The sequence below is a fragment of the Solanum stenotomum genome, chromosome 5 (genome assembly GCF_019186545.1).
Source record: "Solanum stenotomum isolate F172 chromosome 5, ASM1918654v1, whole genome shotgun sequence".
Taxonomy (NCBI): domain Eukaryota; kingdom Viridiplantae; phylum Streptophyta; class Magnoliopsida; order Solanales; family Solanaceae; genus Solanum; species Solanum stenotomum.
This window is the reverse complement of record NC_064286.1, coordinates 50,226,736-50,245,913: the sequence shown is the minus strand read 5'-3', so window position 1 is coordinate 50,245,913 and position 19,178 is coordinate 50,226,736. Positions and strand designations below refer to the sequence as shown.

The 19,178-nt window shown below is 31.4% G+C and overlaps 1 protein-coding gene across 2 annotated transcripts in view; it reads right to left on the bottom strand.

The window, feature by feature from the left end:
• Positions 1-236: 236 nt before the first annotated feature.
• The window catches only part of LOC125864400 (acyl-coenzyme A oxidase 4, peroxisomal-like), a 174,404-nt gene continuing 155,462 nt past the window's right edge, over positions 237-19,178 (bottom strand). The window contains exons 2-14 of one of the 2 annotated variants that reach the window (XM_049544398.1): positions 5,772-5,809; positions 4,139-4,243; positions 3,657-3,763; positions 3,406-3,483; positions 3,203-3,326; positions 2,864-2,937; positions 2,717-2,776; positions 2,477-2,586; positions 1,963-2,122; positions 1,286-1,362; positions 965-1,136; positions 791-883; positions 237-555 (exon numbers count right to left, since the gene is read on the bottom strand). In XM_049544398.1, coding sequence (XP_049400355.1) covers positions 424-555; positions 791-883; positions 965-1,136; positions 1,286-1,362; positions 1,963-2,122; positions 2,477-2,586; positions 2,717-2,776; positions 2,864-2,937; positions 3,203-3,326; positions 3,406-3,483; positions 3,657-3,763; positions 4,139-4,238 — 1,287 coding nt within the window. In that variant the 5' untranslated portion in view covers positions 4,239-4,243; positions 5,772-5,809 and the 3' untranslated portion in view covers positions 237-423. Of the gene's footprint in view, positions 556-790; positions 884-964; positions 1,137-1,285; positions 1,363-1,962; positions 2,123-2,476; positions 2,587-2,716; positions 2,777-2,863; positions 2,938-3,202; positions 3,327-3,405; positions 3,484-3,656; positions 3,764-4,138; positions 4,244-4,796; positions 4,825-5,771; positions 5,810-19,178 lie in introns of those variants that run through there. The other variant, XM_049544397.1, reaches the window with a different exon arrangement.

Here is a 19,178-nt window from a genome sequence, read left to right as displayed (position 1 = left end):
GCTCTATGTTAATTTTATACAAATACCTCTTAATTTATATATATATATATTTCCAAGATAATGGGTGCTCGAGCACCCGACAGACTCTATGTGGATTTGCCCCCGGCGAATCTTCAAAGTCGAAAATTAAAACTTACTAAATTAGAAGTTTTGCTTGTTGAGGGTTTAGGGTTTAGGGTCAGAAGTTCAAGACCATCCACTGACCACCCCCAAAGTGGTATTCTTACTGTATAATATGATGCTATTTTTGAATTACAATAGGTGATAGTCTAACTTATCATTATTAGATACAATTTTTTTTTTAAAGAAAAGGAACTTCAATTCTTAAAGTACTTCCTTTGGGTAAAAGCATTGTAGAGTTACAATTGCCTAAACAGAACATTATTCAGCAGAATACTTACAACACAGAGAAGATGAAATTTTTCACAGGCGACTCTTTTGCCTTGCTGGTGCAGGCTTGAAACTGGCCAAACCAGTAATTTCTCTACCTGTTACCAACGTGTTGATATCGTATGTACCTTCAAATGTATAGATCGGCTCCAAATCGCAAAATGCCTATACGATCAACATAGAAACGGATGCACCATGAGACCATACAACAACAACAACATATCCAATGAAATTCCACTAAGTGGGGTCTAGGGAGGGTAGAACACTAGAATGTATGCAGACCTTAAACTACTTCGTGGAGGTAGAGAGGTTGTTTCCCAATGATACCATGACACCAAAGTAACAAAAAATGAAACCTAAACATGATTTACCTAGTAAAAAATGGATATAATTAACAAACCTTTGCGACGTGAAAGTCAGCCAAGATTCCATTGCCACCTAGTAGTTCTCGTCCGAGAGCAACAGTCTCTCTTGCCCTCAACGTAATCCATGACTGAACCACAAACAATTTGTTACTGATCAGTCTAAAAAGGGCATGTAACAACTTTTAAAATCTGAAGGAAAAAGGACTTACTTTCCCTAAACTTGCGTGACCATGAGTCAGTTTATCACTCTCGTGTAGTTTGCAAAGCCGCCAACCAACAAGAATCATTGCTTGAATGTTGCTCAACATTTGGACCAATTTCTGTTGGTTGATCTGGAAAGCAGCTAATGGTGCTCCAAACTGCTTCCTCTCCTTCAAGTACCTTAGGAGTTTCAGAGAGAATTTAGCGATGGAAAAGGGAACTCAAGGAGATGGGATTATAAAATGCGCGTACAAGTTCTTACAATCTGCCACAACATAGTAATATCTATTGTATGATAAACAAAGACTGATGAGCATAACTATTGTTACCTGTGACACATATCATAAACACCCATTGTAATGCCAATAGGCTGCCATGCAACCATAACACGCGATACAGCAAGCACCTGTTCGGAAGCATAAGATAAACAAAACAATAATTCAGCTACTTAAAAAAACAATCAGCACTAGCAAACCGACGACTTCAAAAGAAACAATAATAGTTGGCTGAAATGCATGAAAGCGAAAGGGAAACAAGATGAAAGAAAATTAGTAATAAAGCTGAGGTGCACGATTCGTGGCATGTAAAATGTCCTTTGGCATGAGAAAAATGGTCTCCGACAGCGAGGATCACAATTGTGCAATCAACATTATGAATGAACTGAGTTATTCATTCATATAAAACAAAAAGACAGCTGCAGTAGAAGGAGCTCTACATTATTCCTATGAAGCTTTCTAATGACATTGGAAAATAACCTATGCAACCATGAAGGGTTGGAGGAGGATACAAATCAATCATCTAACAGTAAGCGCAAATTTGTGCATACAAGAATTAACTCAAGAAAGAAAAATATAAAAAAAATAGGTGTGAATTTCAGTCTGTTGTTCACTTTCTTTCCTCACAGAACGAAAATTGTTTAGCTGAAGGTTGAAGAATGAACAAACAACCAAACAGATCATAATTGAACATTGATAGCAAGTAGAACACCCCATCCATATTGTCGTACCTTGTTTGTATCCTGGAATGAATTGACCCCAGGTAGTCTATCCTCATCAGGGACAAAAACATTCTTTAAGAGAATGTCTCCATTTTGAACAATCCGTAGTCCAATTTTGTTTTCTATTTTAGTACATTGCAATCCTGGAGCATCCTTCTTTACTATGAAACTGAGACAAAGGCAAACACCAATTGTAAGAAATAAACTAAGATGGTCAAGAGGGCGGTTGAAAGTGAAGGTACACATTATTTATATAAAACTATGACATAGGGTCATTTTCCTATATCGATAATGGTATCGAGCAAGTTTTAACCAATCACTAGAAGGTATAACGATGGATTCAAAACACGTCATTTGTCTAAAACTGATACTGAAAATATCAAGGTAGTGAAAGCTGAAGAAATTAGCAGACTTAGAAGATTAACTAAGTCTACAGATATTTTGCATGATCCTAAGTTACCAATGCAACTGGTGAAAGATGGCGCTGAATAGGATTATATAGAAGCAGAATGTTGTAACTCACCCGTTTATCTGGTTTGTGGATGTATTTCTAGCAAAAATAACCAATATGTCAGCAAAGGTGCTGTTTCCTATCCAACGCTTTTGCCCTTCAAGGATCCAACCTCCTTCAACCTATCATTTAGAATCAGGAAGATAACATATTTTACGGAAGAATATTTAGCAATCTTTCCCAAATTAAAATGGAAATCGATACAGAATGGCATAGAAATTTAAAACTGAAGTTAAAATGCAGAATCTAGACCTTTTTGGCAGTAGTCCCCAATCCACTTGCATCACTTCCATAGTCAGGCTCAGTTAGACCCTAATTCCAAAGTGGCATCGATTACAAACTAATATTTGGTAACCACAGATACAAATAAAGAAATGACCGAAGCAAAAAAGTTCTCACCCAACAAGCTATAGTGTCAAATTCGGCCAATGATGGCAAGTATTTTTCCTTTTGCATTTCAGACCCACATAGCCCTATTCTTGACAGACCAACATGGTGTAATTAGTTCACTTCATATCGACATAAATTGTATATCTAAGAGAAGCCCTCATTGAGTTAGTAGTAATGATATGCTTTCATTATCGAAAACAAAGAACATCTCCCATCAAAAGATCAGTCGACGAATACCACTGGTAAATATCACAATACTTCTACCAAAAACAATGTTTCAACCATGCCGGAATTTCAAAAGAAGCAAAAAGGATACCAGAAGCAATTTCAAACAATAACAAGACTTACCAATTGTGAGCATTGCTAAAGATGAATGCACCAAAAGGAATGTAGAGCAGCTTGCATCAACTCTGGCAACTTCTGCTGCAGCAACAGCACTTCCAGTTATTGAGTGACCTGGGCAACCATATCCCTGAAGCCAAAAAAGTCAGTAGATTCCTCATGGACACTATAGATGACTTATATAAAAATTTGTCAAGTTCTTAAAACACCTTGATAGTGCCGCCAGCTATGTGCAAAGCACCAAATTTTGGAATGATTTCAAATGGAAATTCTGCCTTCTCCCAATACTGTTCAAAAACATTAACAAAGAGTTCACTTTTAAGCACATCTACAGCAGTAAACATTTCCTCAGAAGATTAGAGACTTAGCATTAATGATAAATCTTTGTTTTCTACTCACAAGATTAGCTACTACAAATAATATCAACACATTAAACAAATACAGAGAACAAGAGAAATACCTTCGTCATTATAGGAGCAATCTCTTTCTCCATGCATTCCCTCACTTTCATTCTGATGGCTTGCTCCTCAGGAGTCAACAGATCGGCAAGCTGATAGTAGTCTGAAGCTGCAAAGTTTAAATCACAGTCAGCGGAATGGTAGCAGAGAGTAGCAAAGGATCCCAAGGATATATTTCAATTAAGCTTAAAAGCAGATAGTGGCATAGGATATTCAGTCATTCAAGGGTAGAAATCAACAAAGTTTTGTCCGCTAAGGTGCAAGTCAACTGTAGCCCCATCACATAAAGTTTTTGTAGAAATAGCATGCCCATTAAGTATTAGTAGAAGTACAATCTGGTAAAATGTTGAATGGCTTCAATCAAATGCATGCAAATAAGCACATCAAACAATTTATCGAGTTCTTGAAAAGAGTGGACACTCTGTATATTCGAGTTAACAATAGAGTAAGTAAAATATAAAATGGAATTAGGTATCAATCTTACTGCATGGAGGAAAGTTGGAGGCTGGAGTTGCTTGAGGAAATGCAACCGAAACATCCAATGCTGGCATATCAAAATAGGAGCTTTTTGCCTCTTTATGCATTTTCGCTGCAGCATGATCAATGTTAGTCCTCATTCAAATGAGTCAAATAAGAACTACGTGCAAAATCAAAACCAATACAAATAAATAGAGCCCTTCGCCTCATTGTGTACTTCGTCCTTTGTAATGTAATTCCTTACCCAAACAAGTCACAGCAGGACTAATCAAGGGTTACAATGGGATAGAGTTGAGAATACAACTACAACATACCCATTATAATCCCACAAGTGAGGACTGGGGAGGGTAGGACGTATGTAGACCTTACCCCTAACTTTGTGAGATAGAGACGCGGTTTCCAATAGACCCTCTAGCTTGGATAGAGTTGAGAATGACGATTAAATTTAACAACTACATAGACTACTAATTGATCTGTGAGGTTATAGTTTACATATAATTGAGCAAAATTACCCTAATAGTCTAATTAAATCAGCCTCGAAGCAAAACTTAAAACAAATGAAGTAAGATCAAACATGTTTAGCCAAATTCTACATATATCTTAATTTTTAACCAATCAAAGATTCGAAGTGTATGAACTTATTCACGAAAAATAATAGTATAAACCTTTTCTTTTCATCAAAACACACTGTAGTTGACAGTGACTAACCACCTTTGTCAATTGACAGCCCTTTCGCCGAAAAAGTACTCTGTAGATAGACAAAGATTTGTTTTTTATGTCTGTACACTAAATGTTGAATCCCTTTTAACTTCTTACCTGAAAATCCTCGCTCTGCAACAGTTACTAGATCCACTAATACCAATAAGCAAGTCTGACAACATCATTGCATCCTTTTTCCCAGAATCCTTATCCCCTTCCCCATAATGAAACTACTAGAAACAGAAGTTTTTCTCACCGCGAATCAATGAGAAATTTGTGTCATAAAACATGATTTTTCTACTTATTTCTGCCCAACCAGCACACTGGATAACACATGATAGAAAACATATTTTCACTCAAATACTGGGAAGCTTTCTATTTTTTCCATGTAAAAACACTACTCTCTCCATACACTTTTAATTGTTATAGTTTCCTTTTTGATAAAGTCAAACTATAAGAACTTTGACCAACATTTTACTATGTATTTTTTCAACATATTGCTATCAAAAAATTGCAATTTATAATTCTTTTCGTATGGTCTTTTGATATCTAATTTTTTTGTTTAAATTATCAAATTAATGTAATCTAATTTAATTTTGAAAGTTAGTCAAATAAATTTTCCAAAAGCGTAACATCACAATTAAAAGTGAACAGAAGGAGTATTATTTCTTCTTTTCTCAATGATTCAATCAAAATATCCATGGGAATAGCCACCAAACATTTTTCAGTGCGAAATTTCAACAGAAAAATAATGATCTTTTAGTAGTGATATCAAAAGTTCAAATCTTTACCCTTTTTCTTAAATATATATTCTATTTCCGACACAAATCACAAATGAAATCAAAAAAATTATTAATTTCTGTTTATCTGATCCATTCTAAATACACCTCTGAAACAAACAAACTTAAAAAAAAAAAAAACTATAAGAAAAGATTACGCACCTGGGTTTTGAATGATGAAGAATTTCACGAAGAAAAATCAAATCTTGTGTTTGAGAAACGAAGAAGAAGAAGTAAAAGAAATAAGAGGAAAAAAGTGGATTTATATGGCACGCACTTCTAGGTGAGTTTAAACAAAGTCAGCCATTATCATTATATTTTTAAGTTGCTAATATCTGTGATATGTTTAGAATATAAATTTAAATGATAATTGATACTTTAATAATTATGCACAAAATTCTTCTTTATTTTTTTAAATTTCATATCAGTTAAATTAAAACAAATATAATAATAATATGTGTGTTTGTTAATGATATTTTTAAGAAGATTTTCGTTTGAGAATATTATAAATCACAAAAAAAAAAATGTATAGCTTTAAGGACCCGTTTAGTAGGGGTATTAATCAAAATAGTTCATGGATTAAAATTTAGTCCAATAAAAATATTGTTTGGTTACTTTATTTAATCTAATGCATGGATTAGTGATATCTCATACAAGGTCTTATCTAATCCCTAGAAAAGGAAGGGATAACTAATCCAAGATTTAACAATCCTTAGATAAGACCCCTAAATGACTAAGCTATCCCCAAATCTTTTTCCCTATTTTTTTTCTTTTTGTAGTTTAATGGCCCTTTTTAATTTATATGAGAATATTATAAATATTCTTTTAAATTCTCCAAATTTGTCCCATGTAATTTGATGATTTCACAAATTAATATTTTTTCTCCATGTTTGATTTATTATATTGAGTTGATTTTTTCATTTTTTTTTTAAATGTAGTTCGTCGATTGACCACTTGAACTATTTTAAAAAAAAAATAAGCTTTGTGTATTTGAACAATTTAAGTAGTCTTAAATCTATGTTAAGTTTAAGGTATATTTGACCAACAAAAAAATAAAAATATACCGTGCTAGCAAGGATCTCTATGGTGGCATATCACACCTCAAAATTAATAATAATTTTTTAAATATATTTTAGTATTTAACTTGACAAATTGAATGAAATATAAAATTAAATGAAATATAACTCAAGGGTATAATAAGAAAGAAACTTTTTTTAGAATTTTAAACCAAACATAAGATTAAATGGAAAACAATGAACCAAACACTTGATAAAAACTAATCCCTGCATTACTAAACCCTGCATTACTAAACCCTGCATTACTAAACCCTGCATTACTAAACTCTACATCACTAATCTCTGCATTACTAATCCATGCATTAATAATCCCTGCATTATGCATCTTTGTACCAAACGACCCCTAAATATGTATATAAAAGTGTCTTCAAAAATATTTCACCCAATATAAATATATTTTCTATCACAATACAGAAACCAACAAAAAATTATAGATAAAAATCCAGTACAAAAGACTATATGCAACCGAATTAAGGAAAATAAATTCAAGTGCATAATCTTATTGCAAAAACTGTTGAGAAAATGCGGACTAACACAAAAATATATATGATCAAAATAATAGAAATAAAATGGGAAAATAATGACACCAAGAATTTTATGTGGAAATCCTTTTAACTAAGGGAAAAAATCACGGGCCAAGAGGTGCAACTGATATCACTATAACAAGTACACTGTGTAGTCACAAATACAATATTCAAAGTGACTAACAAGTACACTGTGTAGTCACAAATACAATATTCAAAGTGTATAACAAGCACTCAAAAGGAATAAAACTCTTTTGATTTACACCTTACTAAAATATCGCTCACACTCTATTTTTCTTCACAAACTATTTTTCTTGTATAGTCTATGAAATACCTCACTTTGCTCTCAAAATATATTTTTTCTCTCTAACTTGGTGTGTTTAATAAATGAGCTAACGAGCTCCTTTTATAGAAGAAGTTTACAACTAATGATGTCACCAATAGCATCATAAAAATACCAAAGTCTCAAACTTTGCAACTATGTAGTTATCTTGGTAAGATTTAGTTGGTATGTAGTTGTACCAAATTAAGACTTTAATAAAAATGGGGCTGGAACCCCACAAATCTCCCCCTCCAGTCTCATTCACTGGAAGAAGGTATCTTCACCTTCTTTAGAAAGAGCTCATACCCACAAGTTCTTTGCATAATTCGAACTTGTCTTTCGGTATCATCTTGGTCAGCATATCTGCAGGATTTTCACTTGTATGGATCTTTTTGACGTGAAATGATTCACTCTCCACTTCCTCACGAATCCAATGATATCTAACGTCGATGAGTTTTGTTATTGCATGGTACATAGAGTTCTTGCTCAAGTCTATTGCACTCTGGTTGTCACAATAGACAATATACTCCTTCTGATGCAAACCAAGCTCTTAAAGAAATTACTTTAGCCATATCATCTCCTTGCCGGCTTCAGTAACCGCAATATACTCAGCTTTAGATAGTGCAACACACTTCTGCACCTTCTACTGACATGATATAGCTCCCCCTGAAAAAGTAAACAAATATCCAGTAGTGGATTTTCTGTTATCAAGGTCACCTGCCATATCAATATCTGTATAGCCCTTTAAGATAGGATCTGATGCTCCAAAACACAAGCATTCATCTGAGCTTCCTTTAAGATACCTGAGTATCCACTTCACAACTTCCCAATGCTCTTTTCTTGAATTTTCGAGAAATCTGCTGACAACACCAACTGCGTGAGCAATATCAGGTCTAGTGTATACCATTAGATACATTAGACTTCCGACTACGGAGGAATATGAAACTTTGGCCATGCTCACTTTTTCCTCTCTAGCTGTAGGACACATTTTCTTGCTCAACTTCATATGACCAGCAAGAGGTGTGCTAACAAACTTAGCATTCTTCATATTGAAGCGCTCTAGTCCACGTTCAATGTACTTCTTCTGTGAAAAATAAATCTTCATTTCATCTCTGAGATGAGTAATTCTCATGCCCAAAATTTACTTGGCATGACCCAAGTCTTTCATAGCAAAAGACTTATGCAACTCTTTCTTAAAGTCGTCAATCTTGGAAGTATTCTTGCCCACAATCAACATATCATCCACATACAACAAGAGGATGATAAAATTAATTTTTTTTGTACAAATACACAATGATCTGAAGAACTCTTCTTATAGCCTTGCTTCACATAACAGATTCAAACTTCTTGTACCATTATCTAGGAGCTTGCGTTAAGCTATAAAGACTCTTTCTGAGTTTGCACACAAAATTTTTTGTACCTTCTACTTTGAAGCTCTCAGGTTGTTCCATATAAATCTCTTCTTCTAGGTCACCGTGAGGAAAAGTCGTCTTCATATTCATCTGCTCAATCTCTGAATTAAAACTAGCAGCCAAACCTAGAACTGTACGAATCAAGGACATTTTCAAACAGGAGAAAATATTTTGTTAAAGTCAATACCCTTCATTTGACCAAATCCCTTAACAACCAATCTAGCTTTGTACCTAGGCTTCAAGTTGTGTTCTTCAACTTTAACTTTGAACACTCACTTTTCTTCAAAGCTCTCATGCCCTTGGGCAATTTTACAAACTCATAAGTGTGGTTCTCGTGCAGAGACTTCATCCCATCTTGCATGGTTTCAATCCATTGATCTTTATGCTCATCTTCTATGGTCTCCTTATAACATTCAGGTTCTCCCCCGTCATTGAGTAACACATACTTATTGGGTGAATAATGCGAGGAAGGAACCCGCTGTCTTGTGGACCTCCTAAGTGAAATATTTGATTCGTCTACAACTTCATAAGCAAAAGGATCATCAATAACAATATCATTGTTATTATCAACATCAACATGTTGATTCGATACATGATTATGGGTGTTACCATAATCATCAAGCCCAACAACATCATGCATACTTGTGTGAGGAACTTTATCTAGATGAACTATGTCATTAAAATTTGAAGATTCTAGCTTTTCCGCTTTGTCAATATCTTCAATTGTTTGATTCTCCATGAAAATAATATCACAGTTTCTCATGAGTTTCTTCTAAATTGGATCATATAACTTGTAAACAAATTCATCAAGGCCATATCTAATGAAGATACACTGTCTTGTCTTGGCATCTAACTTTGACCTCTCATCTTTCGACACATGTACAAAAGCTTTACGACCAAATACTCTTAAATGGTCATAAGAAACATCTTTTCCATACCAAACTCTATTTGGAATATCACTTTGCAAAGCAACAGTAGGAGATAGATTAATAACATGTACAATGGTCAATAAAGCCTCACCCCAAAATGAGTTCGGCAACTTTGCTTCAGAAAACAAACATCTAACTCTTTCCATCAATGTCATGTTCATCCTCTCAGCCAAATCATTAAGCTGAGGAGTCTTGAAAGGTATCTTTCGGTGTCTAATACCTTGATGCTTGCAGTATTCGTCAAATGGTCCACAATATTCACCACCATTATCAGTACGAATACATTTCAGTTTCTTTCCAGTTTCTCTTTCAACTGAAGTCTGAAACTGCTTGAAAATACCTAACACTTGGTCTTTAGTCTTCAAGACATAGACCCAAAGTTTTCTCGATCAGTCGTCAATAAAAGTGACAAAGTAGAGTGCATCATTCAATGTCCTTGTTTTCATTGGATCGCATAAATCAGGGTGCACCAATTCAAGCAACTCTGTCTTTCTTGAAGGAGGGTAGGACTTAAAGAAAACTCTATTTGTTTACCAGCCAAGCAGTGCTCACACTTTTTTAATTTAGCACTTTTGAAATTTGACAATAATTTCTTCTTGGCTAGAATATTAAGCCTTTTTTCGTTGATGTGGCTAAGCCTCTTATGCCATAACGTTGAAGAGTTGTCGCTCTCAACCGCATTCACCATATCAACACAAGTAGAAACTTTAGTCCAGCATAGACCACGACGTTTGGTACCACGAGCCACAATCAAGGAACCTTTAATGAGTTTCCATTTTCCATCACCATTGGTACTAACATATCCTTCATCATCCAAAACACCAGCAAAAATTAGGTGCAAACGAACATCAGGTGCATGTTTCACATTGTTCAAAACTAGTTTAGTTCCAACACTTGTTTCCAAACAAATTGTACAAATACCAACCACCCTAGAAACAGTCTCATTACTCATACTCTAGCTTCCAAAATCACCAGGAGTATAGGAAGAGAAAAAATCCTTCCTTGATGTCACGTGAGATGCGGTATCAGTGTCGAGAACCCAGCTTGACTTATCACAAGCAGTATTTATCATATCCGCATCAAGGATGGTAACAAGATCTTCGATGGTGACGGTGACTAGGTAATTTTCATTGTCATCTTCTTTAGTTTCCTCTTTGTTTTTGTTCTCCTTCTTCAACTTCCTGTAGAACTTCTTTGTATGCCCTTTCATGCCACAATGATAGCACTTAATATCCTTAAGTCTGCCTCTGGATTTGCTCATATTTTGTTCTCTATTTTGAGAACTACGAGTTTTGTTTCTCCCCCTAGAGCCAGTTATCAGGACGTCTGACAAAGAAGAACCTTGAGATTTTCTTCTCATCTCTTCGTTCAAGACATTACTCTTGGCGGAATCCATAGAGATCACACCATTCAGAGTTGAATTTGACAATCAAGTTCTAAATGTTTTCCAAGAGTTTGGTAGGAAACCAAGTAGAAGCAAGCCTTGAATTTCTTCATCAAATTTAATGCCCATAGCAAATAATTGGTTCATGATCCCCTGAAAATTATTCAGATGGTCTGTCATCAAAGAACCATCATGTTACTTTAAACTCAACATATGCTTTATTAAGAACATTTTATTGTTACTAGTTTTTCGAGTATACAAACTTTCAAGATGCTCCCATATGGTTCGAGCATGTGTCTCCCTAGAAATATGATTCAACACATTATCGTCAATCCATTGCCTAATAAATCCACAAACCTTCCTGTGCAACAGATTCCACTCTTCATCTGTTTTATTATTTGGTTTTACGATGGTAAAGACTGGTTTGTAAAAATTCTTGACATAAAGCAGATCTTCCATTTTCCCCTTCCAAATGACATAATTAACACCATTCAAAGTAACTATTCTACTTGTGTTGGCTTCCATTGTTTATCCCCAAAAATATAGTTATTGCAAACCAAAGTAAATCTTTTATGAAGTGGAAGTTCAGACTGTGCTGCAACCACAGAGCATACTCAGATAAAACTTTGGCTCTGATACCAGTATGTTGGGAAAATGCGAACTAACACAAAATATATATATGATCAAAATAATGGAAATAAAATGGGAAAATAATGACACCAAGAATTTTACGTGAAAACCCTTTTAAATAAGGGAAAAAATCACGGGTCAAACTGATATCACTATAGCAAGAAATTTTTACACTGTGTAGTCACAAATATAATATTCAAAGTGACTACAACACACTCAAAAGGAATAACACTTTTTTGATTTACACCTTACTAAAATATCGCTTGCACTATTTTTCTTCACAGACTATTTTTCTTGTATAGTCTATGGAATACCTCACTTTGCTCTCAAAATATATTTTTTCTCTCTAACTCGGTGCGTTCTATAAATGATCTAATGAGCTCCTTTTATAGAAGAAGTTTACAACTAATGATGTTACCAATGACATTAGAAAAATACCAAAGTTTCAAACTTTGCAACTATATAGTTATCTTGGTAAGATTTAGTTGGTATATAATTGTACCAAATTAAGACTTTAATAAAAATGGGGCTAAAACCCCACAAAAACAAGATTTGCTAGAATAATAAAGAACATTAATGGCAATCAAAAATCTTTTACAAATGCTAAAAAAGGAAGTTAGAAATTGTGAAGATAATAATCAATCAAAATTATTTAAGGAGTGAGATATACTAATATTATTCTTTCAACCGTTTTCTTTTTTATTTTCTTTCTCTCTTCTCTAATTTTGTAGTATAAAACATATCACGATACTATTCGTGTGATTGTAAAATATTTGAAATTTATGGCGTTAAATATAGTGTTTAATTTGTGAGATAGAGAATAACAAACACATCATAAAACATGCAATTATTATATCTCATGTTTGGTTGAATTTTTGTAATAAAAATTTGTATTTTATGTATATTTTTTAACAAACACATAATAAAACAGCTTATATATTATATTTCACCCAGCCTATATGCTCACTTTAATGAATAAAAAATGGTAACCAAATATATTTTTTAAAAAGTGTTCTAATTTTGTGCCAAAAGCAGAAATAAGTGTTAGTTTTTAATAGCACATGTACGAATAAATGAGTTGTAGAAGTTTGTTAGGTATTTTACTATCTAATAAAAAAGTTAGTTAACATGTGTACTTCCCGAAATAAATTATTGAGTTAAAGAATATTTTAATTATGTAACATTTTTTTATTTACAACTATATATTTTAATTATCTTATAATATTAAATGTTACATCGCGTGTACGTACTTGTTTCTTTGTGGACCAAAAACAGCCTTTAATGTGGTCTCCCTCTACTTTCAAAGGTTCAGATATGCTATCGAATTTGAGAAATAATTTATTTATGTTATTTTTTAAAATTTGATTCATTTATGTTATTTTTATTTAAAGAAAATGTTCATTCATGTCACTACATGTTAACTTTAAATGAATTATATAGATAAAAATAATAATTAAAGTTTGATGACATATTTAAATTTTTTCCTAATTCAATATTTTTGTTTCTGTGGATTACAATGACAACGACCATGTGTTATTTTATTCAACTTTCGGATAATACTTTGGAGGGTTACGTGTTATATATACCTTGGTTATCAAATGTGCTTTGAAATATATTTCTTGGGCTATCTACTTAAGGATTGTATCGATGTTATTATATTTTGTTTGAAATATTCTTTAATTTCTATTCTTCCACACATGATATACTATATTTGTTAGGGATATTTTGTATATCTTCAAAGCTATTTTCATGTAATTTTTATAATTATATAAAATTATTATGTTTAAAAATATTATGCTCCTTTTATTTAATTTTATACTTGTATAATTACTAAAAATATGTTTTATTTTTAATTGTTATTTTAATAATAAATTAAGAGAATTTTTATTTTTATCATTTAAAAAAAATTAAATTTGGGATCCTTTTATTTGATAACTCAGGAAAAAAAGGAATATTTTTATCATTAAATAATTACTTAAGCTAATTGGAATTAAATTGGAATTTCCTAAATACCTTTTCAATGAAATTGAAAAATACAAACCAAACAAGTAAAAAGAGAACGAATATTCCTTTTTGTCAACAAATTAAATGAGAAGGTTGGGTAGAGTAAAAAATATCAGATGATTTTTTTTTATTTGTCTTAATCTTAATAAATTTATCTGATATTTATTGCTGATGAAAAACAACAGATATTTCATAAAATTAATTGAAATGTACGAAAACTGACATGAATACTATGATTATAAAAATAAAATGTAAAATGCAAAAGTTGAAAGGGAGAGATATTAGTGTATTGATTTGTCGAACAAATAAAGGGCATAGAAATGAATTAAAGTTTCACCCAACACACAAAGATGAGCCAACCTTGTGTGTCTAACTTGGTGAAAAACCGTCTAAAGTATACTTTACCACCTCAAATATTCATAGTGATTTCTAAAAATAATTATTTAAAATTCTTAATAATTTTAGAATAAAATTGTTTTATTCATTTTTACTTATCGGTCATATTAAGGTTAGATATTCATTTTGACTTGTTCAATTTTAAAAACTAACAGATAATTTATTATTTTATATCTATTTTATTTTTATTATTAAATATTATTCATTACCCAACACTTAGATGACGTATAATTAATAGTATTGATATAGTAAAATTATTTTTCTATTTATTACTTTTTTAAAGGGTGTATCAAGTTAAACGTGGAGAAATAATGATAGACGGAGGGAGAGAGTACTTTTTTCCATTTTATCTATAGATATCTCAAAATTGGCAAAGTAATAATTATTCTTGAAGACTATAAATATGAGGGGATGACACATAAATAGATTAGATATCCACCGAAGAGTAGATATATCTTTAGACATAAATAGGGATAAAATAATCAAAAGAAAATCTTTATTAATATAATAAACATATAAAAGAAAAACACGAGAGATAATATGAAATGAAAAGGTAACATACAATTGTATTTTTCAACACTCATGTTTAATAAAAAAAAATTATTTTTATTTTTTCATTTGATGTTCGATATTCACTAATTTCATAAGCTTTCCCCAATTCAAATAGGTCGCCATGAGTAGGACTCCAACCATAAAATAATCGACATGGGATCTATTTGAAAAAAATGTTTCCTATCAAAAATAGTTTCCACTGGACTATACCCTAAATATATTTCAAAATTACAAGTGTCAAAATGAGCCTAAATCTAAGTAACTCGTTCAATTTGTTCATAATTTTATGGGTTGGACTCAAGATAATTTGAGTTGCGTTCAATCTCAACAGATTCAAGCCTTAAATTCATTTTTAGGGGTGTGCATCGATCGGTTCGGTTTTATTTACTATCGGTTCGGTTTATCGATTTTCAGTTTTTAAATATGCTAACCCAGTAACAAATCAATAAGATATATTTTTATCAATTTTTGGTCGTTATCGATTTGATTTTCGATTTACCCAATAAGAAAATATCCATAAAATATTATATGACTTCTCATCACTTCGATCTCTAAATGTCTTGGTATGGTGAAACAAGAAAGATAATGAGAAATTGCATCAATAAGAGAAAATATAATACAAAGGGTATAATTACATGTCACCGCCAAAACACAGTATGAAAATTTTTATGTTAATCAAATTACAAATCTTTACAAACTTGCAAAAGCTACAACCTAAATTACAAACTAAAACTAAAATCAAATAGTCCAACAAGACTGAAACTAAAACTAAAATCAAATAGCTACAATGGTGAACCCTTACTTTAGTCTTTAGGTTTTGAGCAAACAGTAAAGACTAAAGCGCCCTAGTGTGAAGTGGGTAGAGTACTGATAATTTGATATAGTTATAGTGTCTAGTTATATATTAAATTATTAATATTTTATATTTAGGAAGGGTAAAGTAGTAAATTATTACCGTCTTATTGGGTTATTGGTAAACCAATAACCCAATAGTAAAAATCGAAATCAAACCAATAACCTAATAATAATTCTTTTTTATAAACCCATTAAAAACCCAATAATATTTTTTCGGTTCGATTTTTGCATACCCCTATCCATTTTAAACGAATTTTCAATTGAGCCCAATTTAATCTCCAATTTCAATCCGTTTTAAGACTCTTTATTTGCATTGATGTGATGTATGTTCCTATATCGAAGGTATAAATTACTACCTATTTTATATCTTTTAGGGTTTATCTAGGAATTTGTAACTTTTATTTTTATTTTCTTGAGTTGAAATTCAAACTGTAGTTATAAAAGTTAAATAACAATATGTTAAAACTATTAAAATTAAGCGGATCAAATTAGATGGGTCATGATCCAACTCAAATTTTAGTCCATGCCCAAACCATTTGAGTCTAAGTGAACTTGGACAGGTCAAGACCCAACCTGCGATTTTTATTTCAACTTTTTTTAACATGTACAGTTTTAACTTAACTCACCCATACCCCTATCCACAGTCAAAACTTCTGATTAAGAAAAAAATGAGCAAATTTTAGGAATAACATAAAAATCATATTAGCGCTCTATGACTATAGTTTTGCTCTTTGCGTTCCATTCCATAGCAAACATAGTTTGCTATAGAGTATCTTATTCGAATAAAATCAGAGTGATTGTATATGTATATTGGTTAGATAATTATATTTATGTAACTACTATGTATATGTATCAATGATTGTGTTTATATATCTGCATAAAATTTGAATTTGTATACAATTGAATCAAGTTAAAACATTTGTATTTGTATATCAAATCTCTCTCTCGCTTTAAACAAACACAAATTATACATTGTATTTTGTATAATTTGTGTTTGTATAAAGCGAGAAAGAGAGAAAGCAAAAGAAAACTGGATTGGAATAAATTTGTATTTGTATAATTATAAGTGTATAAGACGAATAGATGTACATTTGTATTTATATATACAGTTCTCTCTCGCTTTATACAAACACAATTTATACATTTGTGTTTGTATAAAGTGAGAGAGACGAGCTTGATTCAGGGGAAGAGAGGCGAATGACAAAAAAAAATTGCTGCAAATTGAAATAAAATAAAATTATAGCTATATCATTTATTTTGAATTAATAGTTTGTTGTAATGCATAATTTTTTCAAAAAATAAAATAAAATAGCCTCATCCTCTAGTTCTTTGACCAGGAAATGGAAACGTGCATACGATATCATTTTTTTTTGCTCAATCGATTAACCTTGTGCTACAAGTTGTTTCTTTTTTCTTTTCGATCAAAAGTTAAAGCTAATTAAACATAAAATTAAAGAACAATTACACAGTCATTACCAAACAAGTCCTTTGCTTCTGGGATACGCTTAAATATCTTTAACTTTCAAATTTAAAAAAATCATATTTTTTCATTTGCTCCTATTTAAGCGATTGTAATTAGCTGATAAAGTAATAAAAGAATTAAGGAAATATACATTTATAATATCAATAAATATGATCTAAAAGGAAATTGTCAATGAAAGAAAAGTTCAAAAGTAATATATATATATATATATATATATTTTTTTTTATGTCTTTGTACATATTGTATAGTTGCATATTATACTAGATGACACTATCATTATTTTATATTTTACTTTTACTACTTAAGATGAAGCAACTTAATTACAAAGATAAATAATTAGTAAAGCTGGCCATAATTGCTTTCTATTAGACAAGTTTGACCATTATGTGTTAAATGTTTGCAAAAGAGACAACATAATACATACTACTCTAAATTTAACTTCTTTCTTCTAACTTCTTGCCTTTTGTTCTTTTACTAGTCCAATAAGTATTGAAAATAGCTTTGAACGGTATAAATTATAGTTTCGTCCCTAAATTATAAATTGTATTAAATAATATTTATTTATTTAATTAATTAAATTTAGATATACATTCGATTTACTATATAGCATAACAAGTGATTTCAAACTATTATAATTAAAGCATGAAATTCGTAATAAAAAATCGAGAAAAGTGTTGAAAACATTCTTAAATTTGACGAAAATTCAGGGATGTATTTCACTCATGTTGCAAGATCAAATGTGTATTTAAGTTCAATTAGTCAAGTAAAATGGTGCTTTTAAGATTATCAATAGTTCGATGATAAAATTAATAATCCATGCCGAGTTTTGAGGTGTTTTAAATACTTCTCTCTTTACTATTTATCTCTAAAATGTCTTTTTCGTTATATTTTTAATTCAAATATGTTTTCTAATTACTAAAAAAGTTCAATAATATCGTTCTTACTTATAATTGTTCAAAAAATAATAATAGTTTAATTTTAACTTTAAACTATTTAAAATAAGATAGTTGAAGAAAAACAAAATTCTCTCAACCAAAATCTTTCTTTATAAAGTTATGAAATGACTTTTTATATTTTATATGACCATAGATGATTATTGATAAATCTATACGGTATAATAGTAATATTTATGCATGTAATTAAGCCATCGACTAAATACTAATGAAACAAATAAACGGATATGGACAAAACTATTTGTTTATGATTGTATTCTCTTTTTAGTTATTATATATGGTGGACGTGCCTGCTTCAGCGTGTTTCGAAAAAAAATATTAATTTTTTTTTTACTTTAATTTAATTAGTGTATATTTTTTTGAAATTATGGAATCTGTTTTAGCTATGAGTTTTAGTTTCAAATTCAAGACTTCACGCTGAAGCAGACACGTCCCGATCGACGTGCCTACTTCAGCGTTTTTTGGATTTTTTTTTTAAAAAAAATTACTTCTTTTGTTTAACTTAATTTTAATTACTGTATAATTTTTTCGAAATTATGGAATCTGTTTTAGCTATGACTTTTAGTTTTAAATTCATATTCTTTAGTTATTGCTTTATTATTTTGAATGTCGGATGAACATCTCAATGGACCTCTTCACAATAAATTTGCGCAAACAAAAGGTAATTAACAACTTAAATATCTAAAAATTATATTAAAATCTAATCAACTTTCTAAATTGTACACTTTTGTATAGATCGAAGTAATAGGGATTTATTAGCTTGTTAAGTCGATTTCGAAGAGGAAGACGAGGACAACTGTGGATGTGGAGGATGTAAGGCAAGAAGTTGCGATTATGAAGCATTTTCCTCGTGATTCGAGTATTGTGAGCTTGAAAGAGGCGTGTGAGGATGATAATACCGTGCATTTGGTTATGGAGTTATGTGAGGGTGGAGAGTTGTTTGATAGGATCGTGTCGAGGGGGGCAATTATACGGAATGCTGGTGTTACGCAGACAATTATGGAGGTGGTGCAGCTGTGTCACAAGCTGTTGTAAATTTTACGGAAAAT